Genomic DNA, 23128 nt, shown 5'->3' on the forward strand with positions numbered 1-23128 from the left:
TGAAGAAGTTCTGTTTAATCTGTTTTACGCTTTTGAGAATTGGCAGGAGATTTTAATTACATAAATCAGTTATGCTAGCAAGACTATACACGGTTGTTCAGATCTTTCTCTTGATTAAATAAATTAAAAAAAAAAAAAAAAGAAAAAAAAGAAAAGGTGGAGCCAGATTTCCACTTAGTGAAAGTAAAGGATGTGCCTTCCTGCCAGCCTGTGATAGCCTTCTCTTTTGAGTAGGCATTGTTTTTTATAAACAGTTGGCTTCAGCAAACCAATGGACTGATTTATCCCTTATTTTTTCTCTTACCTTTGCTTTCTGCCTCAAATAACTGAATAGGGAAAGTAAATTCTGGAAAGTAAATTTTTGAAAGTCTGGCAGCTTTCTACTAGTGAGCACACACACATCTTTTTTTGAAAGAGAAGTGTTTTTTTTCCTACTTTGAAAGGAAAAGCGAACATTTAAGTTGCCATCAAATATATGGTTCTTTCATTGATTCTAAAATACGACAGTAACATAAACAGCTTACCTGCAACTGTGTGGATGTAATAAAAAGTGGTATTGTAGTGAGAAATCTTAAATGATTTACTTTCCTGTTCCTTCTAGAAGATTTTTAAAAATCAGTCCTGAAAATGTTGGGGATATGTCTGTAGGCAGTTAATCTGTTATTTTCGGTTCTGCATTTATGCACCTGTATCTGTCAGTAGTTTGTAAAGTGCAATGTATTTTCTATTGGTGCCTGTAGGTATTTTTAATGAACAGTTACTTTTGTGAATGAATGCTACACTTGAAAAATGAAGCTCAGTATCAAACATTCAACATAATTATATCCATTTGCTGTGGCAATTTTCGCTATATAGACATGCTGTTCTCTTCCACAGCACTAGCACAGAAAGTAGTTATCATTGTGTCCTGCTGTGATAAGACTCAAGAAATACTGTAACACCTATGTATTATTTACATGGACACGTCATTTCTGTTCTTAATAGCCATTACAGGTTCATCATCTCTGCCAAGAAGTCAGGTGTCTTTCAGAATAAATAACACTCTATTACATGGCCACCTGTTGAGCCAATCTGCCATATACAATGAATTGTAAGCAACCTGCTAGAACATCTGGGAAATATTTATGTTTATCATATCCCCAGAATGCAGTGACAGAAATGGTAAACAGATTTCAAACAACAAATTTCTGTTTCCAATATAGAATTATTCTATAGCAGGTAGATACATATCAATTGCCAAAATTTGAAGTAAATATTTGAAATTAATTAAAAGAATGGAATGGGGGAAAATCAAAGCATATGGACATGTAATCATATCTAAATAACATATGGATTCTTTATGCTTTTGCATTTCAAAATTCAAAATCTCAGCAAACCTTTGCTGAGAACTCACGGCTCTGCTTTCCTACTGAGAACTGTGGTTTTCTTCTAAGAGTTGTCATCAGTGAAATTTATTTCTGAGCAAAGGACCACACAGATCTGCTAAGAATAACAGTGCAAAAAAGACAATTTCATGTAGCAAACTTGTTCTCTTCTTCTGTGAGAGATTAGTTATTTGTAGATGAACTCAAGCTTTTGGCTTCAGTTCCTGACAAATACAGCTCAGAACCTATGAGACTAATGATCTTGGTGGGAGGACATAAACAGATGGTGCAGAGTTGTTACCATATACATACATGTTCTGTACTGTGTAAGTGTCCATTGCAGAGGGCGTGACAAAGGTTGAGCCAGTATTTCTCTGCTGTGGTGGTCTTTTGATGCTGGGGTTGGCTCTATCCAACTGTGGCAGATGGCTGTGATATTCTGACTTCAGAACAGAATCAGATGTGGGAACTTCACAAGGGTTACTCTGAATGCTAAAACTTCAGGAAGCAGGCAAGGATGTGGCTTACATTTCTTAGCTTTTGGAATTTCTAGCTATGCTTCCAGACCAGGTACGCTAAGGTCGGTACACTGTTGTAAGAATGATAATACAGCAAAACAGAGCAGCAATTCTGTGAATTGATTAATGACCCGTATGTCCTTTGTGGGGAGAGGAGAGACAGGAGAAAGCGCATGATAAGTGAGCAATTCAGAAGTTCACTGTTGGGAAATGGAGATTTTTGCTTCCATTACTAAGGAAACTCTTGCACTTAATACCTAGGCTCTGCATCGAAGGGCAGCCCATCCTTGTAAACAGGACTTAATTTTTGAGATAAGGTTCAGACTAAAACTGCAGGCCCAAAAGTGAATGTCTAAGGGGATCACAAGCCCAGAAAAGGTGATTACAAGTATTCTTGCTTTCTCCGCTGGATTGTTGCTGTCGTATTGCTTTTAGTATTGCATCTTAACTCTGTCTGCAGACTGCCAGCAAAATTTGAGAGGACTTGCTGACAAGTTGCTGACAAGAGCCAAATTCTGCAGCTCTGCTGAAATGAGAATCAAAATGGAATTTCTAAGTGAAATCAATAAGGTTTGAGTAAAATCACATGAATTAATTCTCAAATATTGAAGTTTCTAATAGATATGAAAGAGGATTCAAAATTCTCTGTGTTGTGTGCTTGTGAATCAGATTACGCCAGGATCAGCTTCTGCCAGATCTGAACTCAGTCATTAGGATGTTAGGAATAAAGAACATTCTAATCACTCGTAGTCATACAGAAAAATAATTCCATGCTGATCACTTGATTCATGGTCATGGAACTGAATGCCTCTGAAAAGCCGTAGTCAGTTATGCGCTGTAAAGCAGATAAATTACATTTTGGAATTCCTTAGTAATCGGATGTGGTCCTTGTGCTCTTTGTGTGCTTGGGTTTGGGCTGTGTCCTAATATGTTAGACAAATGTGATAATAATGTGAAATCAGCATGTGTAATGAGAAGCTGGAGACTGCATGGAAAGTAGGTTGAGAGAAGAGAAATATGGAAGGAAAGGAAGAAGTTGTAGGATGGTGTGATTGGTAGGTGAAAGATAGTGTGTTTTCTTAGAAGATGATGCTGGGAACAGGTGGATATACAGGAAAAGTACCAGAATAGGCTGGAGATGCATTAAAAAAAAATTAAAAAAATCAAGTATTTCAGCAATGCCAAAGAGAAGGATAAGTTGCAGTGTTTTCTGGATGAGACAAATGCCATGAGTTGCTGTGAGGGATTGGAAGTGGTGCATATTGTGCAATTACCAGCAATTAAATAAATTACTAAGATCTTAAAAGCCCTCAGACTTATTGCCAAAGAACTTGCCATAACAATTGGCATTTCACTTGCTAACTCCCCCTTTGGCTGGGGAAAGTTGCAGCACGGACTGATGCCCTCTTAGCATTGCTGCAGAATGTTGATGGATCCAGAGAAATAAAGGAGTGCACAGCTTTGGGTGAGAAGTAAGGGGGCCCTCAGGCTGATTCCTAGCCTTGGGCGAGCTCCCTGACAACTCCTTTGCCATTTTTTTTTGCAGCCCTCTGGCAATAGGAGATATGACGCAGGTGTTTCTTTCTTCTCGTCTTCCCTACAGGCTTAAGCCTGTTTTTTAAAAAAGTCTTTGTAATTTTGAAACGATTACTTTCCTATCTTTATCTGCTGAGTTTATCTGCTGAGATGTTTGTCCTTTGGCCTGACTTGAGGATGAAATATATGCTATAAAAGAAGAGACAGGGGCATATGTCAGAATGCATAGTTTACATAAACACACAGAGCTTCTTTTTCCTCTGAGCCAGCCTGGCAGTTTTTATGGTGCATAAGCTCAAAAAGTGACAGCCTATTAGAGAGAATAAAAATATTAATTGTCACTAATTTCTGAAAGGTTTTCGAGACCTTTTTTATTTATTGCTGTAGGCCATTCCATCATATCAACAAACTGTGCCAGTGTGTGATCTAACTAGCTAAGAAATAGCACATCAAAATACGTAGGGATTTTTGTTTTAAAGAAAAGTGGATTAGAATATGAAGATACTTCCCACTTTAGAGTTAATGCAACAGCTTCAGATCCTTCCTCCTGAGAGATTTAAGGTTCCCTGTTTTCATTCCCAATGATTCAATTTGTTTTTTTTTGAAGAAGTCTGCCCTCTTGTACTACTGTATGCTCTTATTAATGATTTTGGGAGTATAAATAGAGTTTTGCAGGCAAGACCTGGCATACAGCAGTGTGTATGGTACATTGTGATCTCAGCAGAGTATAAAGCCTAATAAAATTGATACACAACATTTACAGTATATTTTTTAACTGTGAGTAACTCAAATCAAATCTCTCTTAAACCAACATGCATTTATCAGAATTATTTTCTAAACCTTTTTGTGAAACCAGCTAACATTCTTCACTCCAATTTACTAGTAATTGTTGATTCATTTGAGAAACATGTTATCCAATTGCTTCAAATGGCTGTGATTTACTAGGTTCCTTACCCTGCTGCTCAACCAAGACCCCACGTGCTCTTGTAATGCAGCAGTCTTGTGGAACACGGGGTAATTACAGTAATAGCAATAATGATGAGTGTGACAGTACTTTGGAAATGGACTTGACCAGAAATGTAAATATAATGAGAAGGGAGCATAGGGAGCTGCAGCATTCTCCCCTCCAACCTCTTATGCTTCTTCTGCACTCTCTTGGTTACATGACATGATCCTAACAGGAGTGGCTGTACAGTCTTTATCCGTGTAGCAGATGGCTTCATTCTACGGAAATACAACAGTGCTTTAAGAATGGGGCAAGACATATTTTCAGCCTATGCAACCCTGTCCTCAAAGTGCTTATTTTAGTGAACTCAGCAGTTGCTTCTTTATTTATTAAAATTTCTTTTAAAAGAAAGGAGAAGGCATGTTTTTAAGGTCTACATTAACCGCGAACGTTTAAGATTTGCTGATCATCTATGCAGCAGTCATGTCACTCATTAAAAATGTTAAATTTTTACTTGTTTTCTTTGCAGTTTGTGGCTCATCCAAACTGTCAGCAACAGCTACTGACTATCTGGTATGAAAATCTCTCAGGACTGCGGGAGCAAACCATAGCCATCAAGTGTCTGGTCGTGCTGGTTGTGGCGTTGGGCCTTCCGTTTCTAGCCATCGGTTATTGGATTGCACCATGTAGCAGGGTACTGACTTTTAAAAATTACAGATCTTGTACTGTTCTGGGTACTGTTTTTCTGGCATTCCAAGCATAATAATGTGCCTCTAATTCTGCTGCTTCCAAATTTAACTAATTAATGATATTTTTAGTTATCTGTAGTCTCGAGCCAAATTATGCTACTTGTTTCATTCACGCTGTAAAGAGAGGACCACGTGAGGAAGCATGAAAATACTGTTAAGTTTATAGAAAGAAAAAAAAAAAGCCCTTCTCTATGAGGTGAATGATCTACAGAAATTTGAAGAAAGAAAACACAAAATTCCATCTGTGCTGTGTAATTACATTCTCGTATTTGTGGTAGTATGGTGCATTTCGTTTTTTAATCTCCACCCAGTTGGCCAGAAGATTCTGTAGTTGGTCTCCTTTGGTAGCAACTGAAGATCTGATGCTGCTTCCATATAAACAAATAGCAGAACATCTGTTGATTTTATTCATGCAGAATTTAATCTTAAGTAAAATATTTGTTATTAGTCTGTTTGCCAGGTGAACCATATTATAGAAATCAAATTAAACAGTTTTTCAACCATGTGCTAGAGCATATTCATAAGAGCCTGTAAATGTAAAGACTTACCTTCGAAAATGATAGGAGAATGTGGCTTTCTTGGTGGTATCAAAATGAAATCCTTACATTCTTTTGCATGTCAAGTGTCTGAAAATTAAGTACATTAATATCTCTTATAAAATCAGAAGGAAAAATATTTTTCCAAGTTACATTAACGTTATTTTTTAAAAAATGTAATTTTTTTTTGCAGAATGTTGGTCTTTTAGTTTTCTTTTCTTAGTGAGACTGCTAAATGAGAGAAATGTGTTCGGCTCATTTATATACTTTTTTTAGCTTATCTCAAAAAGGAAAATAATCTGCCCCTCTCCTGCATATTTCAAGGGAAACTGTATTTCTTCTTGGTTCAATATTTATTTACTTCTAAGATAAACCTTCATGATACAATATAATTATTATTCTAATTATTTTCTGAAATCACTTTGTGATTATCTTTAGTGAAGATATTCCTCACATCTCCATGTCATAGAAATATATTAGTATTTTTTTAGGCAGTGTCTAATATGAAGAAGTGACAATTGTCCTTGAGCTTTAGTTCTCAGTACCAGAAATGCCTGACATTTTTCACAGTGCCCGTGTCAAATAAATGTGCTGTACATTCAGATCAGTTATTTGATATTGTAATTTCAAAATGCTTTATAAAGGTCAGGAACAGGAAAGGAACCTGGAATTGTTTGCACAGGTAGCAAATGCAGTTCAGTGTGTGCTGGTCTTAGTTCACAGCGTGTGCTTAGTTCACAGTAGCTGACCCCGCTTTCAGGAAAACCATTCCTTGAAATAAGAAAGCTACTTACAGTTCCCCATCTGCTGAACTCAGTCTTTTTCTTCTAACACAATACACAACGCTGCTGATAATGCAGCACTTCACGTGTGGTTTTAGGATGCTGCGTAATATTTGTTAATGTATGTGATAATGTATCACATCAGAACTGGATATTAACATCAACAAAGATGGGGCATTATGTGTGCAGCAGCATGTTCTGCTCCTGGAGGAGATGCGAGAGGCCTTTAACATTAAGAGATGTGCTGCAGCTAAGTCGAAGAAGTCTGTCTGGCATCCAGCTTGCCACACATAGAGTAGAGGTGGAACAAGCCTTGCATTCTGAAACACAGAGGGAAGTATATTCTGAAGGTACAACTCCTTCCTTCCAAAGAGAAGTAGTCTGAAAGGGACAGTTAAACTCAACTGTGCAATCCTACCCAGAGATCTCCAAACAGGGCCTTTGGAGAACCTCAGTATAGTCATAGAATCATAGAATCATAGAATCACCAAGGTTGGAAAAGACCTAAAAGATCATCCAGTCCAACTATTCACCTATTCCCAATAGCTCCCACTAAACCATGTCCCTCAACACAACATCCAGCCTTTCCTTGAACACCCCCAGGCTCGGTGACTCCACCACCTCCCTGGGCATCCATTGCAGTGCCTGACCACCCTTTCTGAAAAGTAATACTTCCTCATGTCCAGCCTGAATCTCCCCTGCCGTAGTTTGAAACCATTCCCTCTGGTCCTATCACTAATGACACGAGAGAAGAGGCCGACCCCCAGCTCATTACAACCTCCCTTCAGGAAGTTATAGAGAGCAATGAGGTCTCACCTGAGCCTCCTCTTCTCCTACAGTCTCCAAACAGTGAGTAACAGCAACAGGCTCATTGCTCTTTCCAGTGTGGTCTTCTAGAGGTAATTGTTCCTCTCGTGAGCTGTGGAAAAACTGCCTGTACAAATGCTGTTCTGTCTTTCTGCCAGGTGCAGACTTTGAATGCATCAGCTTAATTTATTTGAAAAAAGCATTTTTTTCTGTTATTTTCATTCTTAGTCCACTGTGATGGAATAGTCATTAGTTTTAGTAGACATTTACAGGTTATTTATCTGGGACTTTCTTCTCTGAAAATATGTTCTCCAGCCCCTCATTGGCAAATCTGTGGGCATTAGAGATTATTTTCTGTGACTGCCATTGTACAGTTGTAATTCCTTGGGGCACTTCTCGATAAGTATTGCCATCTAGAGTTTGTTGAATAGCATAAATGTTCACTAACAGAGCAACACGTCCCATGTGACTGCCTTTGGGAGAGTTTTGTCTGAAATGCCAAACCGTCACAATTCAGTGCATTTGGAAGAGTACCCTTTGATAGCAGCGTTTCAGACTGTCCTGAGCACTGAGCGCAATGCTTCTGAAATACTCGACGTATGAGTTTGTTACTTCGGAAAAAAAAAATGTGACTGCTGTCATTCTGTCTCTGCAGCTTGGAAGAATTCTTCGAAGCCCATTTATGAAATTCGTGGCACATGCAGCATCCTTCATCATTTTCTTAGGCCTGCTGGTGTTCAATGCTTCTGATAGATTTGAAGGTATAACAACGCTACCGAATGTCACTGTTACTGATTACCCTAAGCAGATCTTTAGGGTGAAGACTACTCAGTTCACTTGGACAGAAATGCTGATCATGGTATGGGTACTTGGTAGGTATATTGCCCCTTTGTCTGTATGTCACTGTTTATCTGCAGTTGTTAAGAAAGAACTTAAAGGAGAGAAGCCCAGGTCCTAAACCTTCACTCCAGCTGTTGCATTGTTCCAGTAATCCTGCACAGCAGAGCAACACATCAGAACCAGTAAAAGCATCTCTGTGCCTGCCCCCTCTTGTTGTGCAGAGCAAAACCGTTGATTTGCAATGACTTTGCTGCGCTGTTTGGTAATTCTGATGTTTGTAGCAGGAACACAGACTTGCTGAAGAGAACACAATAGAAATTTTGCTTTGAAGTGGTTTACTTAAGTAGGATTAAGAAGTCTACTGTGTTGCTGTATGTATGAGAAGATCAGGAGTTCTCACTGCTCGGAGTTACTGTGCTAATACATCAGTGCTTATGTGCAATTGCTGCTTAGGTAGCATTTGGAGAAATCACTGTTTCTACTAAGGGACTAATGAGTCAGTTCTCATTATTTAGTATTCATCACATAACCTGATTAGATATCAGCCTGTTAGAAACTGTGTGGCAGAAAGTGCCATCTTCTAGCTTTTCATCAGTCAGATTCGTTATGTAGGAAAACATCAGGTAGCCACATGATAATGTAACATTCTCAGCTTTTACAGGCTGCAAAAGAGAAAAGAAGTGTAACTGTGGCTGGACACAAAGATGCCTCACTTTGCCTTTTGAATCACCTGCATGTCCTGGCTTAAGCACTCTCTTTTTGTCAGACTCTGTTGGGGCAGGGAGATCATTGCACCTGGTGTGATGCCTTGCTGTCATCCCTAACAGGGATAACAAAACGAGAGATTTTTTTTTTTCCATTTAACTTTTTTATTCTTTTAAACAAAGCATCTTAGGCCATAAAGCTTTCAGAACAAAGTTATGACTCTCTACTTTCCTGTATGGAGATGTCTGAACTCTGTCCTTGTGTGTTTATTTCTGTCTTGCCATTTGATCAATCCTGTTTAAACCAAGTCAGCCTTGCTCAAGGTGTATCACAACCCTCTGACACTGCAAATCATGGAATTTAAATGAAAGTGTTCTGGCTGACTTTGCTATAGTTTTAAATTTCTTGTTGCAGGTATGATGTGGTCAGAATGCAAAGAGCTGTGGCTGGAAGGACCCAGGGAATATATTTTGCAGTTATGGAATGTTTTGGATTTTGGGATGTTGTCCATTTTCATTGCTGCTTTCACAGCGAGGCTTCTAGCATTCCTGCAGGCAACAAAAGCACAACAGTATGTGGACAACTACATTGAAGAGAGTGACCTCTCTGAGGTCACACTTCCTCCAGAAATAGAATATTTTACCTATGGTGAGTTTAAATTTTCTGCAACACAAATCTTATAATGAAGAAACTGGTAAGATGCCAGTAGCATTTGAAGACTTAAAATGAGTATTTTCGTGTGTTTGTATTCATAGCATTATTGAGTCAGTTCTGCATCTGTATTTTTCATTCTCATTCGCTTAGGCTATAATCATTACGATGCTAATTTGGCAAATGTTTGCCAATATGTTAAAACCAAGCGATGGGCCTAAGTAAGGACAAAAGTTCAAATAACTGCATGCTATTTAACTGCCTTTTGTTGCAACTGTTTATACAGAGCTAAATTTCGCTGTCATGATATTAAACATTTGTGAGCTATATTTTGCTCTCAATGTTATGCGCAACAGATACAATTATGATGAGAATCTCTTTTTTGCTTACTTCACTTGTTCAGTATCGTCATTCGTAGTGTGAAGAGCTGTCAATATTTCATGCTAACGGAAGGGTGCCAGACTCAGAAATCTGTTCAAATAGAGTGAAAGTACTAAATAGTTGTTGCAGTGCAGAAACTGTAACCAGAGATGTGATGAGGCTGTTTGCAATGTCAGTAAAGACTGCATTTGCTCCTGACAGTATGTTTTAGTATATGCTTTTTGAATGCCTATATAGTACAGTAGTAGAAGTGGCTTTGTTTACTTCAAGTGCTATATAATTGATTTGAATTTGGACATATGGAAATACATGCTTAGAAATACTTGGTATTTTGATATCAGATACTAAGATAGCAGTGTTGTGCTAAAATAGTGCAATAAAAAAATTATGAATCTATACGTAACAATTGTTTCTGTGAATATTATGGGTAAAAAATCATTGTCCTCCTTCCACTGAAGTCAATGGCAAAATTCTCCATGACCTCAGAAGGAACTAGGTCATATCCTAGATTTTTAGCATGGCAAAATTTTGGTGGTTAGTTAGTGGTAATTACTCATCAGCCAACACTGTTCACTTTTCATTAACGTAACTTAAAATATGAATAAATTTCTGGCATAGTGTTTACTAACATAGCTAATATTGTAATCATGCTAAGAAAAGCACTTAGATTTGCTTATTGTTATGTAGTTCAGGCTGAAGTACAAATTGTAGAAGACGATGCCTTTTTTTTTTTTTTTCCAAGTATAATTTTTCTTCTAGCAAAAAGTAAGGTAATTTACATCCATCATTTGTGACTTGCAGGAAATAGGAATAGACTCTCCAAATATTTGCTTTAACTAAATTCAGACATGTTCATGGCAAGTTTTATCAAGATTTATTTTTAACCACAGTGATAAATGAGTAACACTTCATATTTACCCCTCTATTTTGTATCTTCCAGCTAGAGATAAATGGCTTCCATCTGATCCTCAGATAATATCTGAAGGCCTTTATGCAATTGCTGTTGTTCTTAGTTTTTCTCGGATTGCATATATCCTGCCTGCGAATGAGAGTTTTGGACCCTTGCAGATTTCTCTTGGAAGGACTGTTAAAGACATCTTCAAGTTTATGGTCCTTTTTATTATGGTATTTCTTGCATTTATGATTGGAATGTTCATACTGTATTCCTACTATCTTGGAGCTAAGCTAAACCCAGCCTTTACAACGTAAGTATGAAGTTATGTTTAAGTAAAAAGCAGCTATGAAGCTCAGTTTTCCACTATGGTAACAGTCTGTCAAACTACATACCCTCTTCCTAGTGTTAAGATAAAACCTTAGAAAAGGAATACAAAGAACCAATTCTTTCCTACTTGTATATCGGAAACTGTTGTTTCACTATAAAATAATTTTACCTGTATTTTGTGATAATCAAACAGGCTTGTGAACAACTGATGGCGAGGAAATACTACTGATTTCTCCTAAATTACATTAAGGCTGTTTCTAGAATTGTAGTCCTCAACTGAGCTCTGTCGAGTTAATATGGTGAACTGAGAGATTGAGCCTAGGTGACAGTAACAGGTCTCCAAACAACACTTCCGTTTTTCAAGAAAGGGACTTACAGGTTATGTAGATGGCATATTTCTTTCTTAGTTCTGTATTGAACAATTCATGAACTGCACTGGATTCTTTCAGATCAGACTTACAGTGTATGTGCTAACTTCTTTTGTTTTAGTTGGATGAATACAGAATGATGGCAGTTAAACCTGTTTTCACACAGTGTGATGGTTTGCCATGATCTCTGAAGCTTCCATTTTTTCTTTTCTTTATTCATTTTACTTCCTGAAACAAAATAGTGCAGGAAGTGATAATTATTAAGGGCATTTCAAACTGGAGGTAGTTGCACAGGATGGTGAAATTTAGAAGTCTTCCTTTCCTTCCATCTTCCTGTAGGAGACATGACCTCGCTTCCATATTTTGCTGTGGCCAATTCCATGACTTTTTCTTAAACTGAATATGTCTTTTCCTCTAGCTCATTGTCTTTTCTTTGGATAAGTAAGTTATGAAATACTGCAACAAAAATATCATTGTATCAGGTGTCTAATATACTTAACGTTTGAATGCTTATTAGCATAGTTAATTGTTTTAACAGCAATGTGATTCTACTAAACAATATACCCGTTCATATATTATTTTTATATAAAATTATTTAGCAGTGTTAAAACAGGTAACTCAATATATGCGTACTGGCTTATTTTTGTTATGCTGCCTAGGACACAGCAGTCAGTTTGCTTTCTAGTGACTCAGAGTAAGAAGTCATTTCCAATAACTTCTGTAGAGTACAATAAAAGGCACATTTTAAAGGGAGGGTCAACATTTTAATGAATATCTGTGTCTCTTAGCTTGCATTTGTTAGTCTAGTTCTCAGGGAGGTGGACTGTGTATTGCAGTGACCTGCATCCCCATGGTGTGACAAGTCAACCTGCAGCAAAATAACACCGATGGAAAGCCGAACTCAGTTGTCTGTCCTTTGATGCCAGCAGCAGATCTGTCTGACCTATCTGATAGAAGCAAGGGCTAAACATCTGACCTGTGGGCCAAGCACAACAGTCATTTTCCAACACGATTCAGAAGGTTTCGTGATGCCGAGTCACAGTAATCTGCTCTCAGACTCCCTGAAGGTCTGCAGAGCTGTCTGGCAGCTGTCCCAGAGCCTTGGCAGCTCAGGAGTTGCCCTGACCAAGACAGGAGTATAGAGGCACTGTGTCCTGGACCCAGAGCCTTGAGTATTTAGGTGTCTGCATCCTATTGAGTGCCTGATTTCCACTGATTTCAATAGCAGTCTTGAACAAATCCCATTAAAATCTGTTTGGATTCTGAGTTTTGTTGCTGAACTTTGTGCTACCCGTTTTTGAATGTACCATTCCTCATATTAGGCTTAATCAAAAGCTGTCAAAAGAAGTGCAGTAGTTTTCTTCCCATTAGCCCCACTGTTAGAGTAGGGAAGGTCTGCCCCCTGCAGAATTAGACCGGAAAATAATGAGAATATCCTTTATCTCGAAACCTGAAAATATGATAGCTTTATAATTCCTGGACCATTCTTTTGCATGCTTTACTGGTGTTGCACCTATGTTATCTACAATATATAGTTGCAGCACAGTGGGGAAACTGAGCATGCCACGAAAAATACTTCCTTATATCTTTGCTTTAATCATCTCTCTACAAAGCTGATTCATGAACCAATTGCTTGAGATTTTTTATTTCTTGCTGTAAGCACAGATTATGTATTTGCTTGTGTAGTTAGTAATAATGGCTTCCTTATTTATTTATTTATTTATTTATTTATTTTCTCTCACTTCCTCAGAGTTGAAGAAAGTTTCAAAACCTTATTTTGGTCAATATTTGGCTTGTCTGAAGTAACCTCTGTTGTCCTGAAATATGATCATAAATTCATTGAGAACATTGGATATGTTCTCTATGGCATATACAATGTCACGATGGTGGTAGTTCTGCTCAACATGCTGATTGCTATGATCAACAGTTCATATCAAGAAATCGAGGTAGGACTCTGTTCTCAAATGGTTCTCTTTTGCTGTCATAGAATCAAAGAATCATAGAATTGCTCAGGTTGGAAAACACCTTAAAGATCATTGAGTCACAACCTAGCCATACTACCCTAACTCTTACTACCCTAAATCACGTCCCTGAGTTCCAATATCTGAAAGGTGCTTACAGCGAGAGCGGGGTTGGTCTCTTCTCACTGGTGACAGGTGACAGGACGAGGGGAAATGACCTCAAGTTGTGCAACAGCAAGTTTGGGTTGGATATCAGGAAAAACTGCTTTACAGAAAGGGTTGTTAAGCACTGGAATAGGCTCCCCAGGGAGGAGGTTGAGTCACCATCCCTGGATGTGTTTAAAAACTGTTTGAATGTAGTGCTATGTTGAAACAGGGCAACGTTATTAAGAATTATTTTAATGATTGCACCTAGACGTGCAGAAGTATGATCAAGGTATTGATTCTCAGTAAAGGAGATCACAAAAAATACCGTGTTCTACAACTAACAGAAAATCTCTGCAAAATCTTACAGAGTCTGTATTACATCTTAAGGCAGATGTATGCATCTGATGAGGCGCTATCCATCCAAAAATCTTAAAATCTAAAGTTATGTTCAAATGAAGACTGCTGTGAAACAGAAAACAAAGCTACTGGGCTTAAGATCTCAGACGTGGCTACATTCCTAGCTTCATTAGAGTACATGCTGCATGTTTTCTTTATGTAGCACACTTCAATCTTTGATGGACCACTCAGATATGGTTTAAATGTATTTTGATGTGTTCTTTAATGGAAACCTGGCTTTCAGTTCCACTTGTTAAGCTTTTTAGCTAACTGTGCAGGAGTTAGACACTTTGGTCCTTACTCTACTGCTGTGCGCACTTTATTACATTTATTTGCATCTGTACTTGGAGTATGATATAGGTGTTTATCTTCAGGACTTAGGACTGAGTTGCACTTTGCAGTGTTTAAAAGATTTGATTGTAATGTGTTGGGGTTTTTTTCTGCTTTAAATACATTATTAAAACTTGATTGTAGGTTTCCTGCGCTTTGCCATATGCCCTGAAAACACTAATGCAGATTTCTCCAAATCTGGCAAATAGCTTGGTCAAATGAATGTTTGAATGTCACACAGTGTTCTTGGCTGCACTGCTGATTAAAGAGAGATACTTTATTTGAATCGCATAAGGGTGACAAAGTATCTTGAAAATTGAAGATAATCAGGGTGTTTATTGGAACTGAATGCTAAAAATTTGGGAAAACTCAAACTGGGGAAGATAACTGCTTTTATATAAATCAAACACAAGTTACAAACTGCACACACCCCAACACACACACACACAGCAGGTTACAGGATATGGTGTATAGTTGGTTATGATACTTCACTGACTTTTGGGTGTCAGGGACTTCAGCAGGAGAAAGCTACTTATGTTAAAGCAACTTTTTGCCCTTGAAATTAACCCAATTAAGCCTTTCGGTACAATTTGTCAGTTTGTAATGTGATTTCTTCATGACAGTGAAGCTTCTGTTTCATGTATTCCTTTATAAATCAGTTACTTCTCATGGTTATGTAAAGAGCTGTGAATACTAATGCTTTAATCCATGTCTGCTTGGAAGCCAGTGAGTACTTCATCGCTTTTTTGAGTACCATGTTCATGTGACCGACCAAATTAAAAAAAACTTCCACTTTAAATAACAAGTTTATATGTTAGCCTTCACGTGGTGCAAAAATAGCATTTGTTTAAATTGTTCACGTGCTTGAACTAAGTACTGACAATGAGATGTTGACATAAAGTGACAGCTGAAATTTGTTTAAAATAGTCTTGATAAAATAGTCACATTTTTGCACAACTATTTTGCAGCCTTTATAGCAAACAAATAATATTTATATAAAAATAGAAAGGGTAGTTATTTCTTTTGGAGGAAGTTTTTACATTTCTAGAAATGAAGTACATATCTGTTTTTATGCCTTAAAACAGGACGACAGTGATGTGGAGTGGAAGTTTGCTCGTTCTAAACTTTGGTTATCATATTTTGATGATGGAAAAACATTACCTCCACCATTTAGTCTTGTACCAAGCCCTAAATCATTTTTCTATTTCATCATGAGGATCATTAACTTTTCTAAGTGCAGGAGGAGACGGCTACAGAAGGACATTGAAATGGGAATGGGCAATTCCAAATCGAGGGTAGGTACTGAAATTTTTTGTTGTTTTCGAGAATAGTTTCCATTCCAGCAGTTTACTTTTGTTTAAATGTTAGGGTATAATCTGTACGTCTGATGATAGTACAGTAATAAATCAAGTACTTGTATTTACAGATCTATAATTCAGATTGGTTTTATGCAGTACATTTAGGCAAATAATAGCAATAAATTTTATGAAGACAACAAGGTCCAATGACTGGAAAAACACAGGTAAAACAAAAATAACTGACTGTTCAAAGATGCAGATAATTCCCACAAGCAATGACCTAAATACTGAATGCTTTCAGCCTCAACTAGAAAGACTTCTAGTTGACGATTAAAAAGAAAAAGAAAATCACAACAACAACTGAGGGTATGGAGAGAGGTTTTTGTTTTATTAGGCAGGTAAGGGAAAAATGTGGCCAGTATGATGCCTTACTTCCTACTGTCAAAAGTGTGTTTGCAACAAAAGACAACATAAAAAAGGGGGGAAGATTGGTGGTCATAATCTTTAGCATTTGCACAACATTCTCAATTTGGGTATCAAAATGTTCCTTACAAAAATTAATTAATGCAGTGTCACCTCGTTCTTATGAGGATTAGGTAACAATTTCTCTGTTTTCCTGATATGGCAACTGGGGCACTAACAGATAAAAGAAGAAGCACATGGCCCCTTTCTTCACCTCCTCTTTTTTTTTTTTTTTTTTTTTTTTTAAATTAGATCTTGTATATTACAAAGACTGAAAAAAAAAAAAATTATTTGTTTTACTGTAAATTCCCAGAAATGGCAAGTGCAGTTATCTTTCCTGTAAGCTTTTTCTAGAGCCTAGGATGTTTTGAGCTGTTTCTGCTACTGATTTTTGTGCAAAGAAAATATTTTCTCTAATTTTCTGTAGGCAGTGAAAGAAGATAAATGTTTTTAAGATGTCAGGTTCAAACAATTTAGCTAAAAGCAATATTCTGGTATTAACTACTCACTTTTTGTTAAGATACAGTTTCGGAACAAAGCATTTAGTGCTTACAGATAGTACAGCAGCAACTTAGAATGTTACTCAGTAAAGAACAAAAGTTCTGTCTGGGTCTCTGGTGGCAGATCAGGTGGAGCTAGGTTTTTGTTTGTTCATTTTTTAACTACAAACCAAATTATTTTTCTGTGGGAAAAGCAGCCCAGAGCCTCGTCTGAGTCAGGCTGAGCAGGCACACTCTTCTGCACGGTGCACAGAGATAGACTGTGGCCTAATCCATAGCCAAAAGTATGTCTGATTGCCTGCAGGAAAGCGGCAGCCTGGAGTAGGCAGAAATCCCCTACCTGGGGACCAGCTGAAGTGACAGGCTGTGTGTAGAGGCGCAATACATGTGTCAGTTACAGAAGGCATCCCACTGACTACATAGATGCAGGCTGACTTCAGTTAGCTCCCTTTGCTCACCAGAGAGATCAGCCATCATCAATTCAGTGACTAACTGAAAACAACTGTGAACTAATGACAGATTCACATGAGGAGGCTATGCCTTTACTTCACTCACACTAGGTATATCTGAGGGAAGTGGGTCTCTGATTTGGTAGTACCAAACCTTTGGCCTTAGTCAAAAAGCATCTTGTCCAAAGTAGCTCTTTTCCCTTGTTTCTGGCCTGCTAGTACAAAGATGGTGAATTATTTGGGACCTAATAAATTTATGGTGGAATCTGCTGATCCAGAGCAATATTTCCAACTGTATTGCGATTCCTGAAAATTGTACTTAAGCAAAACACTTTTTACTTAAAAGGAATGGCTTTGAGCATGTATTTGTAATTAAATATATGCCTACAAGTGCAGAAGTGCAGCAGCTCTGTTAAACCCTCTCCTTGCTGTGGCCACTTATCCCCACCACCAAGGTGTAACTCATCTCCTCAGCTGTGTGAGCGCAACTGTTTTGGAGCTGTGCAGTGAAAAGTGCACTTTTCACATGGCTAAAATAATCAGCTTTCCAAATAAATAAAAATCAGGCCTATCTTGGTGTTTTTTTGGAAATAATATTCTGATTTAGTGACTATGGAGACATCCAAAGGGGGAAAAAAAACTGATTTCTGAATGTGAATTCTATCATGTGTGAACTTCTTCTTATTGCTTCCTAGTTAAACCTTTTCACTCAGTCGAACTCCCGAGTTTTTGAATCGCACAGTTTTAACAGCATTCTCAATCAGCCGACACGCTATCAGGTAAGTACATCCCTGGTCTCTGTTCTGAGCGATAGAAGTGTGTGAATGTACTAGCAGAATCTTTTCTCAGGGACACATTGCCTTCTCCAGATGAACAAAACCTCCTGTAGAAAACAAACCCTAGGATGCTACTGAGAAAAAAAAACAAAAGGCTGCTCTGGTTCAGGCCTGATTTTTGGAAGCATTTAAAGAAGCGAACCCAAATAAAACTTAGTTGTTGCCTTTATATCCCAGTTCTGAAATTCCAGAAGCACACTTTGAAAACTGATTTCTAGAGAAGAGATATGAAAGCTCAGTGGGCTGACGAAGTTAGCATCCTTTTTCCTTCCTTTCTTCTTGTGCTGTGACATTTGAAACTCCTACAGATGAGAATTTTCCTCTCTGTTAAGAGGAGCCTGTCGGGTATTACCTTCATGACTTCTTTTCTGTTCAGAAATAAGAGTAAATAGGAGCTTTTGTTCCCATAGTGAAAATGTGAAAGCTACGTATTCTACCTGTACAAATTCTGTAAGGCAAGTTGCATTAATTTTGATAACACTATGTTTTAGAAAGTAGATATGTATTGCTATTGCAGACAAATCCTCACATGTGAGCTGAGTTTATCAAAGAGTAGACCTATTTTTGTAGCTACTTAATGCCTAAGTTACATGTGCTTAGACACCAGGCTTCTGGCATCAGTTCTGGCAGATACTTATGTACATAGTTGTCTGCAGCAAATTTGAATAATTTGATAGTTTGGTCTGCATCAGAAAGGGCTTAGTGCAAAATTACATTATCTTGCATTTGCTTTGCTGACAGTTTGCGTGAAGATTACTTTAGTGCAGGTGACATGAGGTAACACGTTGAATTGCAATACTCTATATGTGTGGAGCCTCAGAAGTTAGGAATTCATTATACTAGAAATTCATTACAAGCTTTAACAGCCTGACAGCATCAACGTTATTTCACTGCCAGTCACTTTGATGTACAGAATCAATAGTGATGTTTAAAGGGCAAAAAAAAAACCTTTGTCCCTGGGGATAGTGGGTAGAGGATGCATGTGAGGTAGAGAGAAATGAGAAAAGAGGAGGAAAAGGAAGAGAAATAAGTAAGGAAAAGGAACAGAAATAAGCTAAAGAAAGTGCTGTCTTTCAAATTGAATATATTTCAGTATGTAATGATGCTGACTGATAGAAAGGTGATAAAATAATAAAAGATTAAAGCTTAAAGGCTGTGCTTACACTTTGTCTTGAAAAGCCTTGTAGGAAGGCTACGTGCATAACAAATAAAATGGAAATTTTGTGCCCTTATTAATGAGTTGAGCCCACTGCTGCCTGCCCAGTATCTTCTCATGTACTTGAATAGTGGAAGTATTATGGTAGTGGTGGCATAAAATGTTTTTGCTGTATTTTCCTTATTCTTAGCTCTCCAGCAGTAGTTGAAGAAAATGGCAAAACAAGGTAACAAGTGAGGGACAGCATGGGAATCTCTTAGAAAACTCTTAGGAAAGTGAGATTAATAATGGTCCTAGTGTAACAGTTCCAAATACGAAATTGTGAAACAGAACTGACATTGGTCAACACTTTGAGTACTGAACAACAATACCTGAAGCTAAACGTTGTTTTTTCTATGGTTAAAATGTCTGAGCCTGTGGTTTTTATACATGTTGCCACAGCCTTATGAGTAATTACTTTCGAACACCTTTTGATGTTTTTATAGAATCATAGAATACTGAGGTTGAAAGGGTCTCACGTAGGTAGTCTGGTCCAACCTCCTGCTTAACTTAGGTGAGGATGGCCTGGGGTCTGGCAGGTGCAAGTGTGAAGAGCTCCGGAGATGGTGATACTACAGCCTCTCTAGGCAGCCTGCTCCATAGAAACTGCAGGAATAAAGACACCAAAGCCTATGCCAAGAAAGACAGGCACAGCTAATACTCAGCCAAGCTGCAGCATTCTTTCTTGGTTTGTTACCCAGAGTGGGCTCCTTATCAGCATAACTGTACCACACTGAGCAGCATTTTCTAGGTATAGCTTTGTGTCTTTAGGGGCTTTGCTTAGGTAATAGTTCTGTGTTGTGTTAATAACTGTCATTATACAGGTGGCTGCATAAGTGCCAAAGGCATTTTGAAGTCATGGCATCAAAGCACTGGAGAGAAAACACAGAGTCCTTAACTAATACAATTTTGTCTTAATTTTGATGGGGGTAATAAATCTTGAGATTGGGTGTGCGTATGCCTCTAAATCGTGATGGTGCGTCTGACGACTTCTCACAAAGCTAATTGGTGACAGGAAGCCAACCTTTCTTGTCTACACCTGCTAGCTGTATAAAAAGAAACAAAATAACATTCTATATTTCCCTGTTGTCCTATTCTCTCCTAACAGCAGCGGTGTTCTGTAAATTAAGAGGTAATTGGTGAGAGAGATGCTTTGTTGTAATGATGAATCCCTGCGTGCCACCAAAAAAAGCCCATATGAGGCAACTACTTGATCTGGGGCTGCTCTTTCACTTGTTTATATATTTTCTGTCCTTGTAAGAAGAAGTGAATAAAGTTTCACTATACATGCTAACCATGTCACTGTTTTAATCTGACAGCAAATAATGAAAAGACTGATAAAACGTTACGTTCTGAAAGCACAAGTGGACAAAGAAAATGATGAAGTAAATGAAGGTAAGAAGCTGTACTTTTTCACATTTCAGAGAGAATTTTTGTCACATTTATTAGAAATTGGTATTACAGTGGTGCATGGGGCCTTCAATTAAAATGAGTTTATTTCTACTTCACGTGCATTGAAGACAGATAGCAATGGAAGTATGCACAATAAAACTGCACAAGTAGGACCAAAAAAGAGGAACTGAGAAAGTTTATGGGCCCCATTTACAGAAGGAGAGTTGGGATGCAGACATGATGCACCCGCAGTCACAGAGGAAGTTTGTGAGGAAGCCACTAACTGTATTGATGCTTTCTGAGTCCTAGTCAGAGCTGCAGGGTGTCTTTCTGTTTCATTCAGTTGAACACACAGTTTGCACTCAACAGCATGAACCACTTGTATTCCCTTCTTTGATAAATCTGTGTGGAATACTAATCTGCAAAGTTGCATATCATTTAAAACAAACAAACAAACAAAAACAAGCCTAGTTAACTGTATGGCGAAAAAAAAGGTGAGAACTGTAGCCACTGTTCTAGTGTACAACCAGAGGTCATTTCAGGGATGATGCACCTGAGCACTGTGTCCACATCAGGACTGGTGGGCTCTTAGGAACATCTCTAATTGCAGTGAGAGGTGCATGCTCCAGGCACAGAGCCCCACCTCCCCACTGTGGGCTGTGTACAGGTCTTTCCAATTCCCTGATACCTGTTTGGGTATTTGCAACATGTGTTTAGGTAAGTGCAGAGGAATCATGATTCATGTACTTCACAGTTCTTGCTTATCACCAATCTTCCTGGTGTCCACTTTGGACAAGGTGGCGAGCCCCTGAACCTGTCTGCATCGATCGTTAGATAATATAGGTATTCTTTCATATTTTTCGTATGTGACAGCTGATTTCCTGCAGTGGGTTCTGCGCAAGAATTAAAATGCCTTATACTTGCAGAAGTAGTATTTGAGTATTTTTAAAAGCTTATACTCTTGATCTGGGTGTCTTATACTGGGAAATGTGATGTATCTTGTTACAAGGCTGACCTTGCCTATTGTTTCCATTTAAATGTCGCTGTTGTCCTTGTGTCAAACTGTACCAATTTTAAATTGGCTAACTCTTTCTGATTCAAAGGATGTTGGTAAGGAAGAGGAGAGAGACTCAGAAGCTGTGAGTTTTGTTGCCAGCTCTACCACATTTTCCCTGTGTGACCTTGGCATATCACTTCAGAAACAAATCTCTTTTGCCTTTTCTCTCTCCAAGGGGGTACTAACATTTACCAGCTGTTTAGCAGTGTTGCCTTGATTAATTCATTAACCTATGTGGAGGGCTTTTTGAGTCTTTGATGTTCTGTGTACGTGTGAAGCACAACACTGGAGTTTGTTGGATTCTTACAACACCTTTGGTTCTGTCCAGGGGTGGACACACTCGCATCTTATAGAGAATGAGGAAGAGATAAAGCCTTCTGCCCCCTTCCCCAGCTCTCATGAATGTTCTGAATGATCAGGGGATCATCTGAAATAGGCACTAATGTGACTTGTTATTTAATAAACGTTTAACAGACTTTGCTAATAGTATTTCTTTCCATGGTTAATACAGGTGAATTAAAAGAAATCAAACAAGATATCTCCAGTCTTCGCTATGAACTTTTGGAGGACAAGTCCCAGGCGACAGAAGAATTAGCGATTTTAATACATAAACTCAGCGAGAAACTCAATCCCAATATGTTGAGATGTGAATGATGCAACGAAGGAACCGTGGCTTCGACTACAGCACAACTATTTATTGGCAATAATATTTCAGTATCTCATACTTGAAAAATGTATTGTAGATTTTTAGCACTAAATAACTTTATGTACAGCTTCTCTGGAATTTAGTCATAGGAAATTTTATTAACTCATCACCAAAACATTGTTGTCTTCATCTTAAACATCTGAAAGTTAAGAATTATCAAACTTTTTTTTTTTTTTTTTTTTTTTTTGCATTGATGCATTAAGAGGGTATAGTGATACAAATTACTGATATTTTAACAGGTTTATGAATACACGCTGAAAATTCTTTGAACTGAATTTGCAAGAAGAAACGAACAGATACAATGTAGTATGCTGCTCCTTGCAGCAGCGAGGTGGGAACGGGATCTTTCAGAGTGTGGTGAATCAGGTAGAGTGGTGGGGGATTGCCTGAGATCCAGATCCTCTCTAGTGATGCTGATCCCAGGCAGGAGCTGAGGAGGAGCAGGTGAGGGTGAGTGCAGCTCACAGGTACGTCCACACGCTTCCCCACAGCTGCTGTTTCACAATTCAGCATATTGATTTCCTCTGGCAAGGTTTGGTGGTTGGCTGTTCTTTTTCTAACAACTTTTGAAGGTAACGTGATCTCAGTCCAAAGCTCCTCTTTATGTGGTAGAAATGATTTTTTAAAATTTAGACTCTGTGCAGGGCCGGTATTTTGTTACTCGATGCCTCAGATGCTTCATTGTTAAATAAAATATTCCGACTTTACTGATACTTCGCCTCATCCTGATAGCGCGGCGCCGACTAGCCCGTCTGGGGGCGGCCCCGCGGCCGTTGCTCACGGCACTAACGACGCCGCAGCCCCGCCCTGCAGCGCCGCCCAATGGCGGCGCGCAGATCGCCTTTGTCCCGCCCTCTCACCGTCGAGCTCGGCCAATGGGAAGTCGGCTGGGAGCGCCGCCGTCCGCGGGCGACGGTTGCCGCGGTGACGGGTAACGGCAGCTCGGAGCCGCGCTCGGCCGAGCTCGCGCCGCGGGGCGGCTGCCGGCTGAGCC

The 23128-nt window shown here is 38.6% G+C and overlaps 1 protein-coding gene across 1 annotated transcript in view; it reads left to right on the forward strand.

Moving 5' to 3' along the window:
- Positions 1-22082, forward strand: part of TRPC3 (transient receptor potential cation channel subfamily C member 3) — a gene marked incomplete at both ends in the record, with an annotated part of 39141 nt that extends 17059 nt beyond the window's left edge. The window contains 9 exons of the mRNA XM_079534690.1: positions 4894-5058; positions 7894-8110; positions 9198-9431; positions 10756-11020; positions 13156-13351; positions 15325-15534; positions 17644-17727; positions 20299-20374; positions 21940-22082. Coding sequence (XP_079390816.1) covers positions 4894-5058; positions 7894-8110; positions 9198-9431; positions 10756-11020; positions 13156-13351; positions 15325-15534; positions 17644-17727; positions 20299-20374; positions 21940-22082 — 1590 coding nt within the window. The remainder of the gene's footprint in view (positions 1-4893; positions 5059-7893; positions 8111-9197; positions 9432-10755; positions 11021-13155; positions 13352-15324; positions 15535-17643; positions 17728-20298; positions 20375-21939) is intronic.
- Between the last annotated feature and the right edge of the window lie 1046 nt (positions 22083-23128).

The sequence above is a fragment of the Tetrao urogallus genome, assembly GCF_951394365.1.
Source record: "Tetrao urogallus genome assembly, chromosome: 4".
NCBI classification, from domain to species: Eukaryota; Metazoa; Chordata; class Aves; order Galliformes; family Phasianidae; genus Tetrao; species Tetrao urogallus.